At 40.6% G+C, this 23,217-nt stretch overlaps 8 protein-coding genes across 8 annotated transcripts; 5 read left to right on the top strand and 3 right to left on the bottom strand. All coding sequences in view use genetic code 12, as the record gives it.

Moving 5' to 3' along the window:
• Positions 1-338: 338 nt before the first annotated feature.
• On the top strand, positions 339-1,295 carry RJT20DRAFT_134915 (aldose reductase; the record flags this gene model as incomplete). Its single annotated transcript, XM_064918362.1, has 1 exon — positions 339-1,295. The coding sequence occupies one exon, from the start codon at positions 339-341 to the stop codon at positions 1,293-1,295; it is 957 nt and encodes a 318-aa protein (XP_064774224.1).
• A 1,447-nt stretch (positions 1,296-2,742) lies between these two features.
• MSB1 (Msb1p) lies at positions 2,743-6,327 on the top strand (the record flags this gene model as incomplete). Its single annotated transcript, XM_064921595.1, has 3 exons — positions 2,743-5,205; positions 5,416-5,918; positions 6,060-6,327. The coding sequence occupies 3 exons, from the start codon at positions 2,743-2,745 to the stop codon at positions 6,325-6,327; spliced, it is 3,234 nt and encodes a 1,077-aa protein (XP_064774223.1).
• CTN1 (carnitine O-acetyltransferase) lies at positions 6,220-9,069 on the bottom strand. Its single transcript, XM_064920075.1, has one exon. It carries the CDS (start codon positions 8,831-8,833, stop codon positions 6,566-6,568), a length of 2,268 nt encoding a protein of 755 aa, XP_064774222.1. The 5' UTR covers positions 8,834-9,069; the 3' UTR covers positions 6,220-6,565.
• A 774-nt stretch (positions 9,070-9,843) lies between these two features.
• CIS2 (gamma-glutamyltransferase) lies at positions 9,844-12,097 on the bottom strand. Its single transcript, XM_064917133.1, has one exon. The coding sequence runs from the start codon at positions 11,878-11,880 to the stop codon at positions 9,937-9,939; it is 1,944 nt and encodes a 647-aa protein (XP_064774221.1). The 5' UTR covers positions 11,881-12,097; the 3' UTR covers positions 9,844-9,936.
• A 1,478-nt stretch (positions 12,098-13,575) lies between these two features.
• On the top strand, positions 13,576-15,768 carry RJT20DRAFT_95729 (BUL1-like protein; the record flags this gene model as incomplete). Its single annotated transcript, XM_064921592.1, has 1 exon — positions 13,576-15,768. One exon carries the CDS (start codon positions 13,576-13,578, stop codon positions 15,766-15,768), a length of 2,193 nt encoding a protein of 730 aa, XP_064774220.1.
• Positions 15,769-15,907: 139 nt separating this feature from the next.
• On the top strand, positions 15,908-18,670 carry RJT20DRAFT_41929 (uncharacterized protein). Its single transcript, XM_064920074.1, has one exon. It carries the CDS (start codon positions 16,302-16,304, stop codon positions 18,540-18,542), a length of 2,241 nt encoding a protein of 746 aa, XP_064774219.1. The 5' UTR covers positions 15,908-16,301; the 3' UTR covers positions 18,543-18,670.
• Position 18,671: 1 nt separating this feature from the next.
• On the top strand, positions 18,672-19,955 carry CNS1 (HSP70/90 family co-chaperone). The gene has a single exon (XM_064920073.1). It carries the CDS (start codon positions 18,759-18,761, stop codon positions 19,929-19,931), a length of 1,173 nt encoding a protein of 390 aa, XP_064774218.1. The 5' UTR covers positions 18,672-18,758; the 3' UTR covers positions 19,932-19,955.
• Positions 19,956-23,068, bottom strand: RJT20DRAFT_41927 (uncharacterized protein). Its single transcript, XM_064920072.1, has one exon. The coding sequence runs from the start codon at positions 22,884-22,886 to the stop codon at positions 19,980-19,982; it is 2,907 nt and encodes a 968-aa protein (XP_064774217.1). The 5' UTR covers positions 22,887-23,068; the 3' UTR covers positions 19,956-19,979.
• Between the last annotated feature and the right edge of the window lie 149 nt (positions 23,069-23,217).

Genomic DNA, 23,217 nt, shown 5'->3' with positions numbered 1-23,217 from the left:
TCGCTTACTAATAGAATCATCATTTTGAGGCTGGTTGAGGTGATATGTTGATTAATGTGTTGAATGCAAGTGTTCGTTAATTTGTCAATTTGAGTGGTGATTATCGCAACAAAAGCCACACATACTCATTCTTTGCCATAGTTGTGGTGAGAGAACCAAAGACGTGTATAGTTAGTATAACCTATATATCGGTGATAAAAGATTATATAGACTGTAGATTATAAATACAGTGAGTTTGAGCCTGGCACTGGTTTTACTTTATTCCCCATTTTAGTTAATCTTCAGATTGTCGTAATTTCCAGTTACTACACAATATATCTATCTCAACAAAAACTACTATGACAGTTGATTTAACACCATCTTTTAAAACCAAATCGGGAGATCCTATCACAATCGGAGCTGGCTCCGGAAGCAAATGGGGGAGACTGAAGAGGGGAGATCCATCCAATGAAGCAGTCCTCAACGAAATCGTAGACAAGTTAACTTATTCCATCAAAGTTGGGTACAATCACTTAGACACTGCTGAAATTTATACCACTCACCCGGAAGTTAGCAAAGCCATTAAGAAGAGCGGTGTAGAAAGAGAGAAGTTGTGGATTACCACTAAATACTTCATTGGTTCATTCTTCATTGATAAGAAAGCTGAATCACCACAAGAATTCTTGGATCAGACTTTAAAGGAGCTTAACACGGACTACATCGATTTATTATTGATTCACCATCCATTCTTCGAGAAAGAACATTCTAAAAATCAGTATGATGTGGAGAAATTGTGGAAGGAGATTATCGAAGTTCAGAAGACCGGAGCAGTTAGATACATTGGAGTTTCCAACTTTGATGTGCCTAACTTGAAAAAGGTGATTGAGATTAGTAAACTGGAGGGAAAAGAGCACTTCCCAGTGGTTAACCAGATTGAATATCACGCCTACCTCCAGAACCAATCTCCCGACGTTGTTCAGTTTTCCCAGGAAAATGGTATTTTGGTCGAATCTTATGGGCCATTGACTCCACTTGTTCGTGTTGTCGATGATGAAACCAAAGAAGAGATCGTGGATCACCCATTGAAGAGACTTCTTCCTGAATTGGCCACTAAGTATGGGCGTACAGAAGCTCAAATCTTGTTGAGATATGTTTTGCAAAAGAATGTCTTACCTATCACCATTTCATCTAAGGAGGAAAGAATAAAACAGGCGATAGAGATCTACGATTTTGAATTGAGCCAAGCAGATGTCGATCTCATTGATTCCGAAGGTTCCAAATTCCCTTACAGGGCCTTCTTCAAAGACCAATTTTAATAGGAATGGTGATTATATAGAGGAAGCAATAGAGTAGTTACCGCTTGTTGTATCAATTCGTCCAGCAGCGATTTAGCTATGAATTTAATGGAAATCTAGAAAAATAGACCTTGTGTAATAACAACATTAGTAAGGTGACCAGGATCGTTAGTTGGTCAAAAATTGTATCAAGTAAATTGTATCAGTAGATCTTTCGGTTCATCTCAATCCAATTCAATATGTCTTCTTCAAGCTACTTACAGCAATATGACATTTAGCATATAGCATATGGCATACAGCATATAGCATATAGCAATTTGCATACTGTAGATCATGTTCCAGAACATGGCAGCGGTAAAACCTTCTCATCATGCGAAGTTAAACTGAACAATACAAGAGGTAGATCTATTCTTACGCAAAAGAACAAAATTACGCACCAAAAAAAGCCCCGACTACTTCTCCGCTTATCGCTCTACTTTTCTATTTACCTTTTCCCTCTCTTTAGTATCGGCAATGCTTCCATCCCAAAAAGCTTGTTTTCTTTGGTACCGTTCTCGCCTAGGTCAGGCAGGCTCATTGGCTTCGCAAAGCTGCGAAAAAAAACCACTACCAGTGGACTGTCCGAGGCGACCAGAAACGTGAAACTGGATCTATCATCTAGTTGAGTTAATTGCATACACTACTACTCGATACACGCTTAATAACGGTTTAGCTATGCTACGCTAATGTCGAAGACGTGTCGGTTTGAAAGGAACTGGTTCTCTCGGTGGATCGACCCCCAATCAACGTAATTACTGTGGTAGCACCAGCAGAATGCCGGAACCCACAAAGTAGCACCATCCAATATAACACCCAAATATACACGCGACAAAGCGACATAGCCTATATTATGTCTATTAGCCACTGTCCCACCACTACAACCATGAACTGGCATCTTCCACATTTCCCACCACTCAACCCAACCGTCCATACCTTCTCCCTCCACATCCCTATCCCGCTCCCCTGATGGCCCCTCGCACCCAATCTCCTCTCATGCCACCACTACACCTCCATCTTGCACCAGTCCCTTGGCTACCCTCACAAGGCCACCTTAACATACGGTACTGCACCCACCTCGCCTCGAATGGGAAAAAATTATACAGGTACCCTTACACTCGCGTAGTGTACAGGCTCCAGGTAAACAATGTCAAAAAACAAACATCACCGGATTTTATGGCAGCAAAAGAAAAGACACTATAGCACCAGTTTTGGCGGGCAAATCAGTGGTTGGACATTTTATGCGTAGACTGAGCTGAAAGATAGCTAAACACCCACGGGAGAAATCCAATTCGCCACATCGCTCAACACCATTCATCTACCGTTGTTCACTGCTCTTTACAGTGCTAACTGCTGCGAATTTTTCTATTGACGACTGCTTCACTAGCCCATTAAACCAAACACAGTATAACCCCATGGAATTCGCTGAAAAATGCCGCCAAGAGCAAAATTAGCAGAGATACAGCTCCCCAAGTTGCCGGACGTGGGTCTGAGCGAGTCCCACTACAGCTCTCACTCCTCCAGGGATAATATCATCCCCCAGGACCAGCTAACCAAGCGTAAGCTCAAAGCCATTCTCCACATAATCACGGCAGAGCTCAAACTTCGTGGTACGAAAACTCCTCATATATTCTTACCATTTCGCTCCCGCATTGATGACTCCAAGTTGAATGAGCTTTTGAGTCAACTCTTTCCCAATGGCCACAAGATAGATGTTGAAAACGATGAAAACCACGCCCTAATCATAGTCCAGTCTTTCGATGAGTTCACTTTGATGAGTGCATTGAAATATCTTTGGTCTCGTTTGCCTAACAATGAGATAATCGGATGGGACGTCTATTTGGAATACAGAAGGCGTGAACGTGAAGAAGGTTTCCCCAAAAGTTCCTTCTTGTCTATTATGCCAAAGTGTCTCTCGTCTCCAGCTCATGCATCCATCGTTTATGACTTTCTAGATTTATTAATCAGTATAACAGCAAACTCGCAATACAACTACATGAGTGGAAGGAAGGTTGCAAAGATGGCATCTATTTGGGCATTTAATCCTACTACCAAGCTGTCCAAATCTGCTTTCTTCGATGCTACCTTGAACAAAGAACGCAACTTTATGGAAGGATTAGAGTCGTGGAAGTCGTCTGCAAATGCTCTTTTCCACCTCTTGTTGTCATTTTTGAGAGCTATGCTACCAGAAAAAGACTCGGAAACTCTTAAATTGCCGAAAACATTACAATCATTGCTTATCACAACTTCTTACCCTCCGACAGAAGAGAACGGACGGGCGCTCAAAAACATGATCACAATTCCATGTGTTCTGGTAAGATCCACTAGACCTTCCTCCAATCCATACGAGTTGATCTCTAAAGTAAGACATACTCTTAGTTTTGACAAAAAGGATTCATTTCTCTCAATAGAGAACTACACCATACTTAAAAATATCTTCAACAAATCATCCACCAATGAGATTACCTCGTCCCTCACTGAAGAATCGAGGAGAGTCCTTAGTAGGGTTACTGCAAAGCCAATAGATTCCAAGTATAACTTGTATCCTGGTTGGACAAGAGAAGTTGTAGAGCATGATCCAAACATTCCACTTTATTCGCAGATTTCTATTCATGATGTTACTTTACAAGACTACCACATCTGGACTTGGCTATCTACGCTAGGCTCCGATCAGGATCCAAACGTCAAAAAATTATTTGGACGTTCTCTTGTAGTTGAGGCCCAATTGAAAGGATTTCAAAAATGGATAATTGTTACAGAGACTACTTTAAGTACAGAAGAATATCTTGAAAGGTTCAAATTAGAGTCTGTGAAGCCGGAGAAGCAAATGCCAACTCCACCACACACCAGAATCCCATCTGAAGAAAGTGCTAAGTCTAAGGATATGCCTTTACCTCCTCTTCCACCTAAAGATGAGAAATTGACCGTCTCGCATGATCTGGATCCTTTACCAAGTATCCTGTTTGATGAAAAAGACTATAAATTGGATGTTGGCCACCTTGCTCTTGAAGAGGATGATGATAGTTACATATTCCCAAGCAAAATCAGTGCTGATGAAGCTTCTGAATACAGACGTTATCTAGAGGGCAATACAAGCTTGGATATGACTTCCGTTAACTCCAATAACGTATCGCATTCTAGTGTCACGAGTCACACACATAGGCGACCACCACCACCGTTGACTGAAACAGAAATTAAGCAACAAGCTAAGGTCGAGGCCAAACCACGAAGTGCCCCACAACCACCGCCACCACCACCTGAGCACCCTCCAGTCTCCAGTGCTAGTCACTCTGATGTCGGCTTCAAAGAACCGTTTGATAGTTATTCAACTCCCTTCGAGGATAGAGAAGCAAAAATACATAGTAATCTAGAGTCTCCTTTTGATAACTACCTCGTCGAAGACAAGCCACCTCCAACTCCTACCAAAGATAAACATTTTATTAAGAGCTTTGCTAACTTGGCAGTATCACCCACCACCCATCAACAGCCGACGTATGTGGCAACAGAACAGCCAAGTCAATTGCAGTTGCACTCACCAATAAGTGAGCCGTTGATGGATAAAGATGTTGTGATACAGGAACACCTATCACCCGAGCAGGATGCCGTAGAGAGTGAAGAGGCTAAGAAAGAGAGAAGACGGAAAAGAAGGGAAAAGAAGGAAAAGTTAAAGCTTAGACAGGAAAAAGAAGCAGCAGAAGCTATGGTAGCTGCTGCAGTTGCTGCAGGATTTCCTCCTCCACCGTTAGGTATGTTTGCACCAGGAGTCATGCCACCCGTACCTACAGATTATATTGTTCCTGAGATGGTTACGGCAGAACTAGAGCTGCCCAAGAAATCGAAAGATAAGGAAAGAAAGAAGAAAAAGAAGCTGTCTTCTCCGCAAAAATCACATATTGTTTTGAATACTTCAGATGCACCTGAAAGAGAGATGCAGCAAGACAATGCAAACACTAATTTTTTGCATCCGAACGAGTATCTTGGCCCAAGTACAGAAGCATATCCTAGTAGTTCCCCTGTTGCTGCTCACATTCCACCTTCCCAATATCATGGCCAAGATTCTGTACCACGAGCAGGAGCTCCTGCTGCATATGGTTCATACGACCAGTTGACAACTAGTCCACCGCAGCCTATCTATGATCCCCGCAAGACCAATTCAAATCCAAATCTTACACCATCGGGTAACTATCAACAACCCTCTCCACATCTCAAGCAAGCAAAATCACAGCCCCACCATATTAGACATCCAGATATGCAATCTAGATCACCACCAAGTTCAAGTCATCCGGCTCCTATACCAGACTCAAACTACCAAAACCCTGTTCAACCCTATTCTCAACATCATCTTTCAGCACCACAACCTGTTTTACAACCTCATAATCACCATCACCATTCTGCCCCACAACCAGAAGTAAACTACCAAGGAACAGCACCACCACCTCCTACCCAACATCATCATTCCGCTCCACAAATGTTTTATCAGCAACATCCTCCACACCAAGCACCACCGCAACATCCACCTCCGCCTCAGCATCCACCTCCGCCTCAGCATCCACCTCACCACCATCAACCACAGCAGTATGCACCGCACTACTATCAACCACCAGTTCTGTATCTACCACAGGCTAATGGCCACTCTTATGGAGCACCACCACAGCCGTACCCACAACCTACAGCTCAATACAACTACCTGCCTCCTGAGCAATATCCACAGCAATACCTGTCAGCTCCTCCAGGACATGATGCTTATAGCAATCAACCTATGATGCATCCACCTCCTAACCAGTACATCCCTCGCCCACTGGCACCAGGTATGCCAATTTCTCCGCCTGTGACACGTCCTAATAGTGGAGTCAATGCTGGACCAGCACCATCAAAACATCATTCTGGTCCTGTCAAGCATCCAGCAACAGAGTTTTCTATGACAAGCATCCCAATAGGAGGAAAGCACAATAAAAACCTAACGACTAACAAAGCAAATCTTAGGGCCGCTTTCACACAAGGAGGATTTGGTATCTAACTTCTGTCTTTCTCAATTTATTGCAAAGGGCTTTCTGCTTTACTTGCAAATATTACAAAGATTAGAATTCGATTTTACATGCATTTAATGAACATACTTCACATAATGATATAGACTAGTAGTAGCACTACTAAAAAGAAAGGATAAGAAGTGAATAAATAATAAATAAGTAATAAATAAATAAATAATAAATAATAAATAATTTTAGATATTCACGTTAATTGGAAATGGTGAACGTTTAGTATTCCGATAAACGTAACTTTTTGCCAATTTCACGGATGGAGAATCCACTATTGTTTCTGTTCAAGAATGGCAACTCGGGACTTGGACCTCTCGACTTTATGTCGTTATCACCCATATCGAAGTAACCGTAACCTCCCAACAATGATGAAATATTGCTCTTAGGCGATGGCTGAACAATGCTAGGAATTGTGGCAACAGCGGCAGCCTTAGCAGCAGCTGCTGCAGCCATAGTTGCTGCAACCTTCTTCTCATTATTAACCTGTTTAAATATAGACTGAAGTTCTTCAAAGTACGACTCCAAAGTTGCTAAGAATCTTTGGGTCTGTCTATGCTTAGAAGATGCGCAAATAGATATAGAGTCATCCTTTAAGATGTATCCGATTCCGAAACCATTTGCAGATACTGGACCAAAACCAAACAACCTCAAGGATGGGTTACCACAATTAGAGGTAGAAATGATAGTGTTGTTAAGTTTGTCCCAACCATTGTCTGCAAAAATTTCTGGCAACACTTTCAAGTTTGCAGAGGAGTAATCCTTCTCATGACCATGGTCTACTATGGTATTCTCCGATGAGGAGTCATCATCTTCCACTAAGGTAGCAATTGATCCACGTTGAGCCATTGCTTGTGCCTTTTCCTCGACTACCTCCTCATCTTCATGAGAGTCAAGGTATCTTTTCCAGATACAGAATAATGCATAAAGATGTCTGTCAACACCCTTACCAGAAGAGCACAACTTCGTTTGTTGTGAGTGCAGATTGCAAGCATCAGTCAAATATTTCAATTTCTCTTCATTTGAGACAGAGGCATCAAAAAACTTACGGACGAACAAATTCGACTCTTGACTAACAGTTCTGATAGCTTCAGTTCTTCCGTGGAAAAATTGCTTTGTCATAGCTGGTTCATAAGTACACTCGACCTTACCATACAATGCATAATACGTTGCTTGGAATGCCATTTGAACAAATGCATCTGGAGAATATTTCATCTTTTTAATGAATGATGAGCCGTACTTCTTGAACTCCAAGTGTCTAAATTCGTTTTGGTTAATCAAATCACTTAATCTGGTTTCACCAAATCTAAGCGCGAGTGACAAGTCCGGAGTCAAGTCCCATTCCAATTTACGAGGAACAGTAATCAAGTCATCGCTAATTTCACTACTGGTGGGTGACATTTTTGTACTTCTCCATAAAGAAGGCGAGTTATTGTTAATGGATTGAGCGAATGATAAGATTGAGTCAGTGTAGATGTCACTGACAAATCTCAAGACAGTGTGACCGTCGACACCGGTGTGCTCAAAGTTGATACCAGCTTTACCGTTTTTAGTGACTATAATCTGCAATTTATCATACCACCTGTTGGTACAAGTTCCAACTTGAATACCCTTGTCTAAGATGGATAAACCACATAACATATTCTTCGACAATTCAGACAAGTCGGTAATCTCGATATCATCCAAGCATAAGATGAAAAGAGCAGAGTCAATGATCGATAAAATCTCATTATTTGTTGTGTTGTTGTGGATCAAATTATTTCTGACATTGGCCCAAATACGTCTGTTCTCGGTGGTCAACACTCCAAAGGACGACTTGGCAATGTCAGCATGGTCAGTGTTCAACGAATCATGTACAATAGAAGTAAAGTTCACACTTAACTCCGACTCCAGCAACAAAAGGTTGTTCTGTGCGTCCAACACATCGAACCAGTAAAATTGGGATTTACTCATCACCACAATGTGGTTAGAGGACAAGTCACTCTGCATGACACAACCATCATTTGTTGGGATTCTCGAGGCACCAAAAAGTTTTGAGTATTGGTACATGCATAACGGCTTTCCATTTCTCATGACATCAGGAGGCAATGTTTCATTCTTAAGTGCCTGAATGAATTTCAACGACGACAATGTAAGAGTGGTAGCTCTCTTAATTTGAGGGTTTCCGTGGCCGTTGCTGTCGTTTTGGAAAGGATCATCTTCAAGCAAGAAGAATGGGTTTAAGTTCAAAACCACAGGGTTGTCGTAGTTCAAGTAAGCATCGTACCAGAACTGTTCGATGTAACTGTTTCTTGTCTTACTGAAGTTTCTGAGTTCTTGGTCCAAGTACTTTCCCGTTCCACTTTTGAGGAAGTTTTCAACCGCACGAACAGTGTTTTGGTGCTCTGATTCGGTTTGGAGAGGCTTCAACACCTTGAGATAGTTGGCACATGTCTCATTCAAGTCGGGAATGGGCAACTTCTCCAACTTGTCCTGATATTCGTAAGTCATGGTTATGGAAGTTGTGAAGAGAAATTAAAAGTGATTTCGGATTTTTGGGAATATATAAGCAAGGCCTGGTTTTCGGACTACGCAGCGAGTCACGAACAAATGTCAGTTACAAATATCGGCACTAGCACTAGTTATAATACTTGGCAGTAAATAGTTGAGTAAATGAAAAACGACGATAGCAAAAACTTTGTAAAGCAGCAATTACAATGTCTAGCAAACAGACACACTTTTCACCAAGATGGACCAGGCGTCACTTCCCACACGGGAGTTCCAGTTGGTATTTATACCTGATGATGCAATAACGACTCCGTAGATTGACTCCAGAAAATCCTGCTTTTGTGTGCTGCCGGAGTTCAAATTGGTCCTGCGGGTGCTTACGAGCGGGACATTTGTGCGGGACACTACGGAGGTAAGGAAATCTGGGGAAACGGATGGGTGCAGGAGCACAATGAGTGTAATCTGGGTGGCAGTTTCAGTATGACATCCAAACCCACACAGTTAAGACGAGGCAGGAGTGATCAAAAGTCCGAGAGTGAACACAGCAAACCATAGGAATCCGCCATATAGTGCAACATCTCGGAGTTCGTGGGACAATAAGGTTGCAGATTGTGGGGCAATCATGCACAGTAGAAAATAATTGGCGGGCCATAGGTAGGATATAAAATTTTGCAAATTTTTGCTAGCTTTTGATTGGCCCCACGAGCCCCGTTGAACCGGTATTTGAGGGACTCCAGGAATATTATTCCATTATTTTAGAGATAACCATGAAAATATCGATCGGTGTGGTGTATCAATAGGGACGAGTAAAATATGGTCCGATTTTAAAATATGGCTTTGGTGTGGAAATAAATGGCTGTGATAACGATTACGGAGTGTTGTAACCAATAAACCCCCAACTTCGGAGTTGATGCATGGAAATAACCAGAAATTGGCATGATTTTGGCCGTTGCCGATGCTCTTACTATACTTTCGTGTGGACTCCACAGTGGTCCTGAACAAAGAAGCTCATAATATTTACTTGTATTATTTTGTACATTGTTCATTGGAGTCTGTAATTAGTCTATATGTTACAGGTAATTCTTTAATTAAACTATGTTGTATTGCTAATACCCATCAGCCTCGCCTCGTTTTCTCCAGTAGTCACTAACTCCCTCTAATGTATCCCCATTTCTATGAATTCCATTCATGGCAGTCAATGAACCGCTTTCATACCAATCATGACCCAACTTATGTAACTTATCTATAATGCCATTGTTGCCGTGTTCCTCGCTGAAAATGGTAATATTTTCCACCATAGCTACCTCAGGGATCAACTGGTGATGCAATCTTGGAAAAGAGATCAGTTCCAATAATGGCTTGTTTTCGTAATACACTCGTATTATAGCTTGCAAAATTGCTGTAGGAATACGAGAGCCACCAGCAGCACCGATCAAAAGATCAGGTCTTCCAGTTTTCTGATCAGTAATGATAGTAGGAGCAGTAGAAGATAATGGCCGTTTGTATGGTCCAATGAAATTATAAATCGATGGCGTCAAATTGAATGCATTTGGAACGTTAGGCTGCGAGAAGTCATCCATTTCATTATTGAGGATGATTCCGGTATTGTTATCGTATACTAAAGAACCAAACAACAAATTGACAGTAGTGGTCATTCCAATAGCATTATCATCCTCATCAATAATCGAGAAATGGGAAGTGCCTTTTGGTTCTGTCAACTCATATTGAGGGTCATAATTCTTCCATGGAAAAGTGGTCTTATCAGAATAATTTCCGTTTTGAAGGATTTCGTGTATCCAATCCTTACTTGTGTACTTGTCTATCAAACCCTGTTTGTAATTCTCAACTTGAACGTCACCAAACAGAGACCTAATCGATGACAACCATTTGAAACTCTCTATTAACTTATGAGTTAACAAAACTTGTTGCTCATCTGTTGTAATTTCTGTCTTATTGTGGATTTCGTTGAAGAAGTTCAATCCAGCTACTAATGCCAATCCACAAGAGACGCCATTGGAGGAGTGAACAGAGAGATCCCTATCTCCAATTGATATATTGACATTGATAGGTCTTTCAACATTAACTTCGTAACGTGAGAAATCATCTTTAGTAATGATTCCTCCGAATTGTCTGATAGTGTCCACCAAGGACTTCACAATTGGACCTTCTGGGTCATAAAAGATGGCAGCAGAACCATTGTTGGCTATCAACTGCAAAGTATCAGCATAGTTCGGACGTGTAATCCAATCTCCTTCATTGATCACTTCATTGTGTTTGTTAAAAATAAAATCCCAGTTTGACTTCATCTCAGGTACTCTAGAAAATACAACTTCATTTTCTATATCTATTACCCTCTTAAATACCTTGGAACATGGAAAGCCTTCGCGATTCAACTTAATGACAGGATCTAACAACTGCTTCCAACTAAGTTTCTTTGAACCGTGTCTCGTGAATAGCTCGAACAAACCTTTCAACTCACCAGGAATTGCAATAGCCAATCCACCGACCTTGGAGAGCACAAAATTATCACCGTACATTTCTTTGAAAGCACCATGCGGTGCCATCTCCCGAGCATCAATGCTGAGGTAGTCTTCCTTATTCTTACTCACAATAAAACCACCCCCACCTATTCCCGAAGAGTGGGAGTTGATGGAACCGATACAGAGTGCCACAGTAACAGCAGCATCTGCTGCATTACCACCCTTCAAGAGGATTTCTTTACCCATAGTCGAACAAAGAGGTACATCACTAGCGACCATCGCCTTCTTTCCCTTATGCAAGTGCTCCTTGGAAGGATTCAAATCGGGTATACCGATGCGATCAAGCAAGGGATCATCCTGGAAAATTTTGTATGGATCGCTTCTTGATATGCCTTGTATTCTTTCTTCGAACAAAGGCAGTCTTTTGCTGATCGAAACAAATGTGTGGACAAATAAGATTGTTATGAAAACAGCGGCAACTATAAGTACTGAATCCTTGGTTTTGGGATTTCTTATGGGTTTACTGGCGCCCTTTCTACCTATAGGTAAAAGTGTGGATTTGTCGTCCATCCCGCTTAAAAATACTGTTGTTGATAACGATTTCTTACTGATAATGAAGAGATAGCAACGGGGATACTCCGGTTACACCAACGAAAGGAGTATGATGACAATATCACCAACTTCTACAATTTATATACTGTGTAGCAAACAAATCCTCGTCGATCAACTATTCTCTATTACCGTATCCACAGCTCGAATGAGTAAGCAGATATGAGATACGCTCTTGTGATCCAACTGTGGAGCCTGTTCTTTTTTCTGTTATCAGCCAAACCTAAATGTATGTTGACAGTATTATATGGAGGTAAGCACATAGAGACGTGAGGAAGTGCTGCATAGAATATGTTCCCTCGAAGACATCTCTACAGAGCCCCTTTTGAGTAGACTTGCCGAGAGGTCATTCCAATGGAATGGAAGGAGGACAGATGGCGAAGATGAGTTGACCCCACTCGTCACGGAGGTGGGGGTGATTAGTCAATAGCAAAAAAAAAAAGCAGTAGCATATACAAGAATATTTTAGTAGATTGTTGTGGATAACGGTGTGGGGCAGGAGAGAATAACTTGGCCGGGGCAAAGAGAACAGAAAAAGAAGTCTTGGGTTACGTAATCTAAGAAAATCGTCATTTGTCTTTGCAACCAAGTGCCTTGGTATTCGTGAATATACAATAATTTGTATCACTTTTGGACTCTTCATAGCATTAAAGTTTGATAAATGAAGTTAGGTGGCAGTACTTGTTGGAGACGAGATAAACACAAGATAAACACAATAACTTTTAAAATCGACAAAATCGACAAAATCCCCCCGAAAATTTGTAAACTTTTGGTAAAGTGCATGTAACAAAACACTATTAAGCCATACTTCAAAAGATACAAAATCTTCACTTCAAAATATCTCAAAACCTAGGCGAAAGAGCATTTTATTAAAGCTGTTGCCAATTTGCCCAGCTATTCAACATGCAATTGGTTTTATATATTATTCCCCATATTCACCCCTGGTGCAGGTGCATTGTCATGGTGCACTAAATACGATGTATTTGAAAAACCTGTATTGCGTATAACCGCAAGCACATTCATCTGACTTCAATAGTTGCACCCGAATCGAGCAATCATATTACCTGGTGGTTCTTCATCATACCACTAAAGATTACTAATATGGAGCATGTAACGTCGAAAGCCTATTTTGCGCTAAAATAGCCTGTTTTGGCTCACCTGCTCCTGTGCGCCCCGTCAAGGTTTTGCCGTACGACGGTTTCTGGAACATTTATCTGGAACGTTTATGTTCCAGTGTTAAAATGGTTATAAAATTGTTAACACCCTTCCATATGAGAGTTTACCCTCCTCCAATACAAAACCAACATTAATTAGGGGTATCTGGACGGAAGCTCTCCATATAGTATTCTACAACCGTTAAGAACAGCACTTACTCCAGAATATGAGGCGACATTTAATATTTTGCGGCTCTAGTTCTGTATAGCGCATCTGCCATCTCATCAAGCGAAACACTATTTTTTGTACAGGTGTATGAAGACAGACATTTTTCACAACTATTTATCATCCGATAGTCCCTTTTTTAAAGTTATCGTTACTAAGGGATATGTTTATAAAAAGGTAACCATGACTTCAACCACCGGCTCTCCAGCGTATTATGAGTCTGAAGTTCCTTCGTTCACTGTTTCAAGTGCTTCGTCTAGCCTGCAACTCCAACCAATGAGCTCTAATACTGCGAACAGCACTTCTCCTGATGATGAGTTGATAAGTAACATCTTACCATCTTATTACATGTTTCAATCCACAGTTTCCAAGAATCTTACTCCTACCGATGAGAACTTTCGTGTAGACCCCCCAATGTACGAAATGAGTCCCATAAGTACGGCAAATACGGGCCAAAACCTGCCATTATTTCAATTGCAATCACAAGGCCAGTCGTTAAATAACAGCGTGGATGCTTTCGCTGTTCCCGAAGAAACCTACAATATTTTTAATGAAGAAACAGTTCATCTATGGGAAAATACAATTCTCGCAAATGTTCACAAATTGCCCAATTTGACCAAAACCTCTAACGAAATAAGCTCCAATTTGGATATAAAGATCTTCACCACTAAAAAGGTGGTTCAGAAAGGAGTCCCATCGACAATTATAGATATCTCCAACAAAGAGTTCAAACAGGGTGATTACATTCATGGCTATGTAACTTTCACGAATACGTCAGAAGAGCCAATACCATTTGATATGGTATATGTCGTTTTTGAATGTACTTTGAAGGTATTAGAGCTGAATAGCAGAGGGCTCATAGAAACTGAAAAACCGATCACACACTTCAAGTTCTTGAACATGATGGACTTGTATGCTTCGTGGACTTATGCAAATATTGATAGACTCGCAACTGATAATGGTGACCCACACGATTGGTGCGACGGTGAAACTGACCCTACTGACAATACCATCTTAGCTATAGACGTCAAACGATTGTTCCAACCTGGTGTTACCTACAAGCGTTATTTCAGTTTCAGAGTTCCTCAAAAATTACTAGATGATGTGTGTGAATGTCACAACTTGGCACGACATACAGAAGTTCCACCTAGTATTGGTGTTCCAAGAGATACAGTCACGCCTTCATTTTTGTTGGCGAATAAAGATCAGCAAATCAGGGATATGTGCTTTATTGATACTTGTATCAGCTATAGCGTCGACGCTAGAGTTATAGGAAGGTCTTCTGTGTACAAGTACGACATGAAAAGCGAAAAGGACAGTTATATCATAGCCAAAGAGGCTTCACTTCCTATTAGAGTTGTTCCAATATCAAATCCAGACTACTATTACAATAGAAGAGCAATAATACAGGAAAATCGGTTATATTACAATGCATTCATTGATTCAGTGAGGTCCAAGCTAGAATACGGACGTGACCTAATGAGTTGCGGTAGTAGTCTCAGTTCAGACTTTTTGGCTTTGTCACCAATGGTAACTAGAGATACCGATAATAAAGTTCGTCATTTATATGATGCAGCAGACATATCTATCAAGCATAATTTAAAGAAGAGTAGAAAACAGTTTACTGATGATATTTATCAATTCACCACAGCGATAAAGAAGAAATCTATTACGGGAAACCAAAAGATTCTAGGTATTTTATCGCTTTCAACACCAAAAGAGCAGTACATAGCCGACTATGTATCTCCCGTCAAATTCAGGGATCCAACGAAGAAGCCCAGAACAGAAATTGTGATTCCTTTGGAGTTATCATATTTTGTTGACAACTCATCGTCTTCAAAGAAAGTATTGCCGGAGGTAAAATCTCTTTCAGCCGAGCTCACGGTTTTGACTATTCGATCTAAAAAGTATTCCTTCCCATTTGAATTCACCCATGAAATGTGTTTCAAGGACGAGCATGTCGAGTCTTCGAAAAAGACTGAACCAGATAATTTCGACCAGATAATCATTAAACCATTTCAGAACTACGTTCAAGAAGTTCAGAATCTTGTTAAGAATGTCAGCAATGAAGTTCTTCGGTTCGAGACTCAGATGTACAAGGACATTAAAAGCATCGCATCTCTGAAAACTAAATTTATTAATTTACCGTTTCTGGAGTACGAATTGCACTCGAAGTCTTCTAACAGTACAGGTCTTCACTCCCTGATCAAGACGATTCCTTGGGAATCCGAAAAGATAGAATACGCAGAGCACTCTCTTTACTCCAAAAAATTCGAAATGACGTTGGATCTTAACAACTGCCACTTGAAGGGACCAGACAATAAACACAATAAGGGCTTTGACTTCCTCACATTGGTGCCCAGTTTTCAGACTTGCTTGATGGCCAGAATTTACTACATCAAGGTAATAGTGAAATTGACCTCTGGGGAGACTCTCATAGTGAATGTGCCGTTAACCATCGTCAACTAAATTTGTAGAGCAGATACTAAAATATTAATGACAGCTTATGAATACACGACCAAATAGAGATTTAATTACTGCAAAATTCGGTTCCGCAGCCGCTTAATTGACAGGTGTCTAAGAAAAAAAATAATAAGCAGCACGTTAGGCAAGAGGATTTCACAGTATTCCGTTACATGGACTCATCTTTTTGAGTAAACCTACCGAAAATGCTCGCTTGTACAACCCGACCCCACCTGCTTACCGTGATCACGTCAACTTCTCTAGGCAATCGTATCCCAGGTAACACTACCTTTAAACCCCAAACTTTGACCTCCACACACACCTAACATAAGCCCCTGCACATAAACATATGCCCATACTGATGGCTTTTGCATTAAGCTTCCTTCACTACTATGAAATAGTCAGGTAACGGAGAAACATAGGGGATAAACGGGTACAATAAGCTGTCTAATATTTCAGAAAAGTGCAGCTCACTTGTCTTCCTGGTCTTTTCAAATTCTCTTTACGGAGTACCCTTGAAAACTCATAAGAAAATTTAAATGAGTGATCGAAACCGGTACAGCTTAAAGCTATCTTCGTTATCGATACGACGGAAGGGAACGACTAATAACCAGGACGAAGATGATAATGACAAACTCATCAATATTTTGCCCTCATACCAGATGTACCAGTCGACGATTTCAAAGCAGCTAACTCCTAGCAGAGAAGATCTCCGTACGGAGCCGCCAAGCTACGAACTTACACCACAGTCATCCACTGTATCGACTGCTTCATCTACGACTAATGACTACTTTGCAGGAGTCTCAATGCCGACTTCTCCAGTTGATGAAGGTATGGAACATCAATTACAGGAAGGCGACTCTACGGAAACAATTCTTGAAAATGCTCACAAATTAAAGCGCTTGACCTCCATCAACAAAGAGATCGCTAAATCACTAACAATCGAGATCTTTGTAACAGAAAGTATTGGAGAAGTAGGCGTCAAGCCTAAGATATTAGATCCTCTTTCATTAGAAATAAAGCAGGGTGACTACATCTATGGTTTTGTATTGGTAACCAACCATACGGAGCATGACGTCCCATTTGATATGTTCTCTGTAGTGTTGGAAGGATGTGCTACTTTTGGAAGTAGTAGCAGTACCGTTGTACAACCTCCTTCTACAATTATTCGGTTTTTGACTATGTTTGACTTTAATGCTTCTTGGAATGATGCTTTTCTCGATAGACTTGTAACCGATCACAACAATCCGCGAATTCCGTGCCGACAAGTTGATCCAGTAGATGGTACTCAAGTACAGTTAGACGAAAGAAAGATATTTGAACCAAACGTCACCTATAAGAAGTATTTCACGTTCAGAATGCCACAGAAATTACTTGACTGTTCATGTGAGCACGGGTTCGTTAAACATCTCCAATTACCTCCAACTTTGGGAATACCGAAGAATGAAATTATTACCTGCTTGCGGCAGAAGTGGAAAAATGGCAAATCGGAAATAGAGAAACTGGATGATCCGACAAAATTGAAGGAAAGGTATGCTTCATTGACCAACGATTTCTTTTTCCCAGATGCATCCATTGATTTCAGTATCAGCGCCAGAATCATTGGAAGAGCTTCTGACTACGCAAAGGTATTGTTGAACAGTCCAGTTTCAAATTCGCATGGAGATGAGTACGTCGTAGCTAACGAGGATTACTGCTACTTGAGATTCATACCAGCATCGCATTCACTCTTCGAATTGAATAGAGCTATGATAAATGAGGAAGCTAAATTGATTTCAGTGAATATGATACAGAAGATTAAAGAAAAGATTAATCTTGGACGTGAACTATCAAGTATCCCCGTGGAGGAGAGGAATTTGATTTCACCCGCCTTGCAACCCAGCCCTAGTGCAACCGACTTGGCGAAGATGCAACAATCCTACTATGCGAAAGTGCGGCCGACTAACTATCACGTAAACAGAGACAATATCTATGAAGTGCTTTTCCCATTCAAGAAAAAGGCTGTATTTGGAGCAACAAAGGTCATTGGATTGGGTGCTTTCTCAACTCCTAAGAAGGAATACAGAGTCAATTATAACCCATTTCCAAAATACCGAAAAGAGGGTTCGTCCCCATTGACAAATGTTACGATACCAATTGAATTGACTTACTTACTGTCAGACCGTACAAGTAAATATATTCCAGATTTCAAAAAGATTTCAGTGGAACTCATTGCGTTAACAATAAAGTCGAAAAAATTACCTATCCCACTAGTGTTCCATCCTGACATGCTATTCGAAAACAAAGGAAAAACCAACGACAACTTCGACATGGTAACAGTCAGAATCTTCCAGAAATATGCAATCGAATTATCGAAGTCTTTAAAAGAACTTGGAAATGATGCTTTGGAGGTCGACAAGAGAATGGTATTTGACTTGAAGTGCATGGCTAACCTTTCTACTAAGTATGACCATCTCAAAGTGCCTGATGTTTCACTTCTGCGAGAAGATTCTGATTCCACCTACCAACTAATTTCCTCCATTCCTTGGCACCTGGAAAGCGTATCTAATGGGACCCATTCAGCTTCAGAAGTTCAAGTTAAACATTTCAAGAAGTTTAATCTTAATGTTGACTTTTCCAGTGCCATTTATGGCCCAACTCTATCTCATGATTTTTGCTTGGTCCCAGATTTCCAATCCTGTTACTTAGCTCGTCTCTACTACTTAAAACTTCACTTGAAGTGTCCAAATGGCGAAAAAGTCTACATGAGAATACCGATAGTCCTTCAAAGAGATGGCTAACAACCTATCACGTATCATAGACCTGTCCATAGCATTTATATCATAAGCGAAAATAAAGACGTTTTTGCAATCTTGCAACAAATCCTGTATATATCAACATGTGTTGTCACGTGAGTTTATCGAAGCATCTCTTGATTTTTTTTTGGAGCATAAGAATGGAGGATTACTGCTACTTTTGCAGCATGCAGAGGTATTTAAGCGATTCTATAGTCTAAAATGAAGATAGAAGAAGAATTAGATGCAGAGGACAGATTAATCTCCGAATGGGAGAAAAGAAGATATATTCCCAGGCCGGGAGAGCCACAACTTCCACCTCAGCTCTCAGACATGGCTGAAAAGACTACTGAAGATGTAATGAAAGAATTGAATAGATTGCCATTCTTCATGACAGAATTAGACGAAACTGACGGAGAAGGTGGTGAGAATGAAACTTTGGAGGCTTTAAAAAGTTTGGCATACGATGGAGAACCAGATGAGATTGCCACTAACTTCAAAAATCAAGGAAATGACTGTTATAAGTCAAAAAACTACAAAGCTGCCATTAACTATTATACCAAGGGCATAGAAGTGGACTGCGGTGTAGATACTATTACCTCAGCTCTTTACTTAAACAGAGCTGCATGTCAACTTGAATTAAAGAATTTCAGGAGTTGTATAGAAGATTGCAAAAAGGTGTTACTTATTGATCCAAAAAATATTAAAGCATGTTTCCGTTCTGGTCGTGCTTTTTTCTCAGTACAAAGATACGAGGAAGCCAAGCAGATCTTGGAGTACGGCTTAACATTTGATCCTGAAAACAAGCAAGTGAAGGACCTCTATCAACAGATTGTAAATAAGGAGAAAGCTATCGAAGAAGCTAGATTAAAAAAGGAGAGAGAGGAACAGAAAGAGAAAATGAGACTAGACATTTTGAAAAACTCTATCAAATTAAGACATTTCAGCATCCTTAAATCCTCGAGACCAGCGGAGATGTTAGAAGATGCCAAAATTAGATTAGAAAATGAGACGGATTATGAATCTCAGTTGATCTTCCCTGCTATGATACTATACCCCACCACAGATGAATTTGATTACATTGCGGAAATAAGTGAGCTTGCCACTCCGTTAGAGATATTGGAACTAGTTCTAAATAGACCGAAGGAATGGTTTGAGGATCCAAAGCACAAAAATTTTTCCATCAAGAAGTTGGAGTGTTACATGGAAACTGAATCAGGTGGTTTGGTTAAGGTAGGCAAAAAGCTATCCATTAATAACGCTCTTATGAACGATAAGCCCAAGGCTCCATTGTTCGATAATTCATTAAGACTTTATGTTGTTCCTAAGGTGGAAGCTCCTGAGTGGATCTCAAAATGGAATAAAGATATCGCCTTATCCAAGCGTCAAGCATAAAATTATAGTACATAGACACCAATACTCCTTATATACATACTTATTGTCCTACTTTTTATAACCCATGTAGGCCGCATATTCTTCCTCTTCCTGCTGCCTTTGTATGTGGTTTGGTGATATTTCTGGAGATTGCTTTCCTCTGAGTCTGGATGCTTGCAAGTCAAAAACTTCTTCAATATTAAGTCGTGGAACTTCTCCAAAGACACTGACAGGATTAATTTCCATGTTCTGCATAACCATTTTACGTAATTCTGGTGTGTGTCCCCATTTTTGCAAGATTTTCCTATCTTTAGATTCTGCATTATCCTCTTCGTCGGTGGGAATATCAGGTAAGTTATCTGCCGAGTAATATTTATTCTTTGCTGGAGTCCGTGGGTCCACAGAACCCCCTCTACGTGGAGTTTTCCTGTCAGATCCAGATACTCTGCTTGCTTTTTTCTCGAGTATTTGCTTCTTGGTCAATGCATTACTTCTTAGAGGAGTCTTTTCCTCTTTGTTTGTTTTCCTACGCTTCACACTCTCGCTACCCTTGAGAATGGCACCTCTTGCAGCGTCTGGAAGAGCTACCGCATTTCCGTGGTTTCTATGTGTACTCTTTTCTGTTTCATGATAATGCAGTGACTTGGGTTGTTCAAGGTCATCAGAATAGTCACTCATTCTGGTGAACTCGTTATTGGTTCTCACCTTCGTGGATGGATTGGGCTCAGCCTTATTCTTAATGCCATGATTCATGGAAATTATTATCTTCTGTTTTTGTTTTTGAGCTGCAGCCTCACTACGCTCTGCCATTAATGATTTTTTCTTCAACAGCGGAATACCATCCATATCTAACTTTGGACGCAAATCCTGCTCATCTACGAGATGCATTCTTCTCTTTGTTGGTGAAACCAAAGCCTTAGAGATACTGCTTTGAAATTGCGGCTTCTGAATTTTTAATTGCGGGTTTGCTGCATTGAGAGTAGTAGTAAGAAAGCGATTTTTCGTATTAATGACGTCAGTTCTTCTATTTTCTCGATTTGCTTTAGCTGATCCAGGAGTTTTCTTTTTTGCAGCACTAGAACTAGTTGGTGCCATTAAACGAGTCAATAGTTCAGACTCCTCTGCATCATCATTTTGAATGTTTCTATGTGGTGAGGATTTAGTGGCTGTCATAGAAGAATTGGTTAGAATTTTACCAGGTGACCTACTACGCGATCTCAGAGAGGTCTGTTGCCTGGGACTTCCCTTGTACAGAGAAGATAAAAAGCTTCTGGTAGGAGATCGTTTCCTTATAGGGGAAGAGCGAGAACTTCTATTTGTTGGCAGTTCCGAAAACAACATGCTCTCCTTCGACCCTAGCTTTAACGTGTCAGGCTTCAACTCCAAATCTTTTCCGATATAGAGGGGGTTTTCATCGGCAAATTCGCTCCTATTCAACATAGGAATTCTGGAGTTGAGGAGTAGCTTTTCTTCTCCTTTATTATGTTTTTCTATGGCACTTGAATAGGGAGCAGTAGCTGGATTTGACGATTTCATAGTCGCCATCGGGATTTTGCTTGTAGACATATTCACATCATTTTGACTGGCTTTAGTGGATTCCGTATGAGGGGCAAACTCAGATCCTAACTTTCTTGGAGCTGTTATAGAAGAATCGTTAATTTCTTTTGCACTAGTGTTACTAGTGCGTTCGTTTGCAAAGTTTAAAGTAAAAGGAGGCGATCTGTGAACAGAGTTATCGCTCTCCATATTAGCAAATAAAAGCTTTGATTTTGGAATTGCCACGGGTGACATGTCAAAATTGAAATTAGCACTCTTATCATCCGGGGAATCTTTAAGCTTCACATCATTTTTATGACTGTCGTCACGGGCCTCACTATCTAGGAATGTATCTCTTCTAGCCGCCATATCTAATCTATCAAACACTCTCAGGGATCTGCTCTTGAAATTGGTGTGTTTGGCAGTTTTAGAAGAGACGTTGACTGTAATGGGCTCTCTAGTAGGCAATCCAATAAATATCGAACTTCTTTTAGAATTTTTTGAGATTGTTGTAGAGTTGTCATCCTTAAGGGGCAATGTTGTACCTGTTGTAGCTGTGGCTGACACACTTTCCAAAGCTTTTCGGTGTTCTTCCTGCTGGTGTGTTTTGACTGGATTATCAACTTTGTCATCCGATGTATTGTAGTTCATGTTTTGCGGTTGTATTATCTTTTCCTCTGGCGGCTTCACTGAGTTATAAATTTCATCTAGTCCCCCTATATTTGAAGGCAACGTTGCCCTAGAGTTAACGAGAGCTGTTTTGCCAGCAATAGATTTCCTGATGGCTTTGCTTATTGCCTGGAAGGAATCGTCCAATCCAGAGGCTGTTTCTTGGGGGTAAATTTTATCCGTGATCGACACCTCTGCACCATTATAGCCATGTTTTGATATGGGTGACAAATTGCCTAAAGGCTTAGGGGACGATTTCAATTGGTCTCCTTTCCATGAAGGACTCGTTGATTTTTCTGAAGTGCTTGAATTTGTAGGTGGGTATCTTTCCACGTCTGACCTTAAAGCAATGTCAGCTTCTCGTCCTTCACTTTCAACCAGTTCCAACTTCGTTTCCTTTCTGTGTTCAGATTCTGGGGAGTCAACTAAAGGCTTTTTCTGCCGTATTGGAGACGAACCAGGGCTGTTTGGAGCATGGTTTGAGTATGAATATGTGAAAGATGATTCGGCAGCCAAAACACGAGTAGCAGACTTACTAGACTCTAGCAATGGTGTGATCTCTCGTTTATCTATCTGAGGATCCAATACTTTACTCATAAAGCTATTGAGACTGTCGTAGTGGGAATTGCATTCCTGGAAATGGTCTTCGCAGTTGGTTAGCACCCCGTCATATTGTATAGACATCTCATTTGATATCCACCGAGAAGAACCGGGAACAAGTTCATTTCGTTTTTTCTTGGTGGCATTTACAGCCCAAAACCTTGAACTCATTGCTGAGCACGTTGGATCGGTTTATTGGACTTCTTTTCAGTTCAGGAAAATCTTTTCTTTATGGTTTCTCCAGAAGTCGATATCAATGCTGCTAAAACATGTAAGATCATTATTGATGTATTATTACTATGAGCGTGTATGTGTTTCTATGTGCAGTATCGATATATATATAATGTCATAAGGAATTTAAGAACTCGTTAAAGAATTTAAGAGACAGTGTTGGCAGAGATTAGCAGAGATCCATAATTTAATAACTTCTTATGCTTTGCTATGTTATGTTATGATTAAGGTTTCGTAAGCTTGTTTTGTAAGTTTGTTTTCTGATGGTTCC

The sequence above is a fragment of the Scheffersomyces xylosifermentans genome (assembly GCF_036884685.1).
Source record: "Scheffersomyces xylosifermentans strain CBS 12540 chromosome Unknown RJT20scaffold_4, whole genome shotgun sequence".
Lineage (NCBI taxonomy): Eukaryota > Fungi > Ascomycota > Pichiomycetes > Serinales > Debaryomycetaceae > Scheffersomyces > Scheffersomyces xylosifermentans.
The sequence above is the reverse complement of the archived record's forward strand: the minus strand, read 5'-3'. Positions and strand labels throughout refer to the sequence as shown.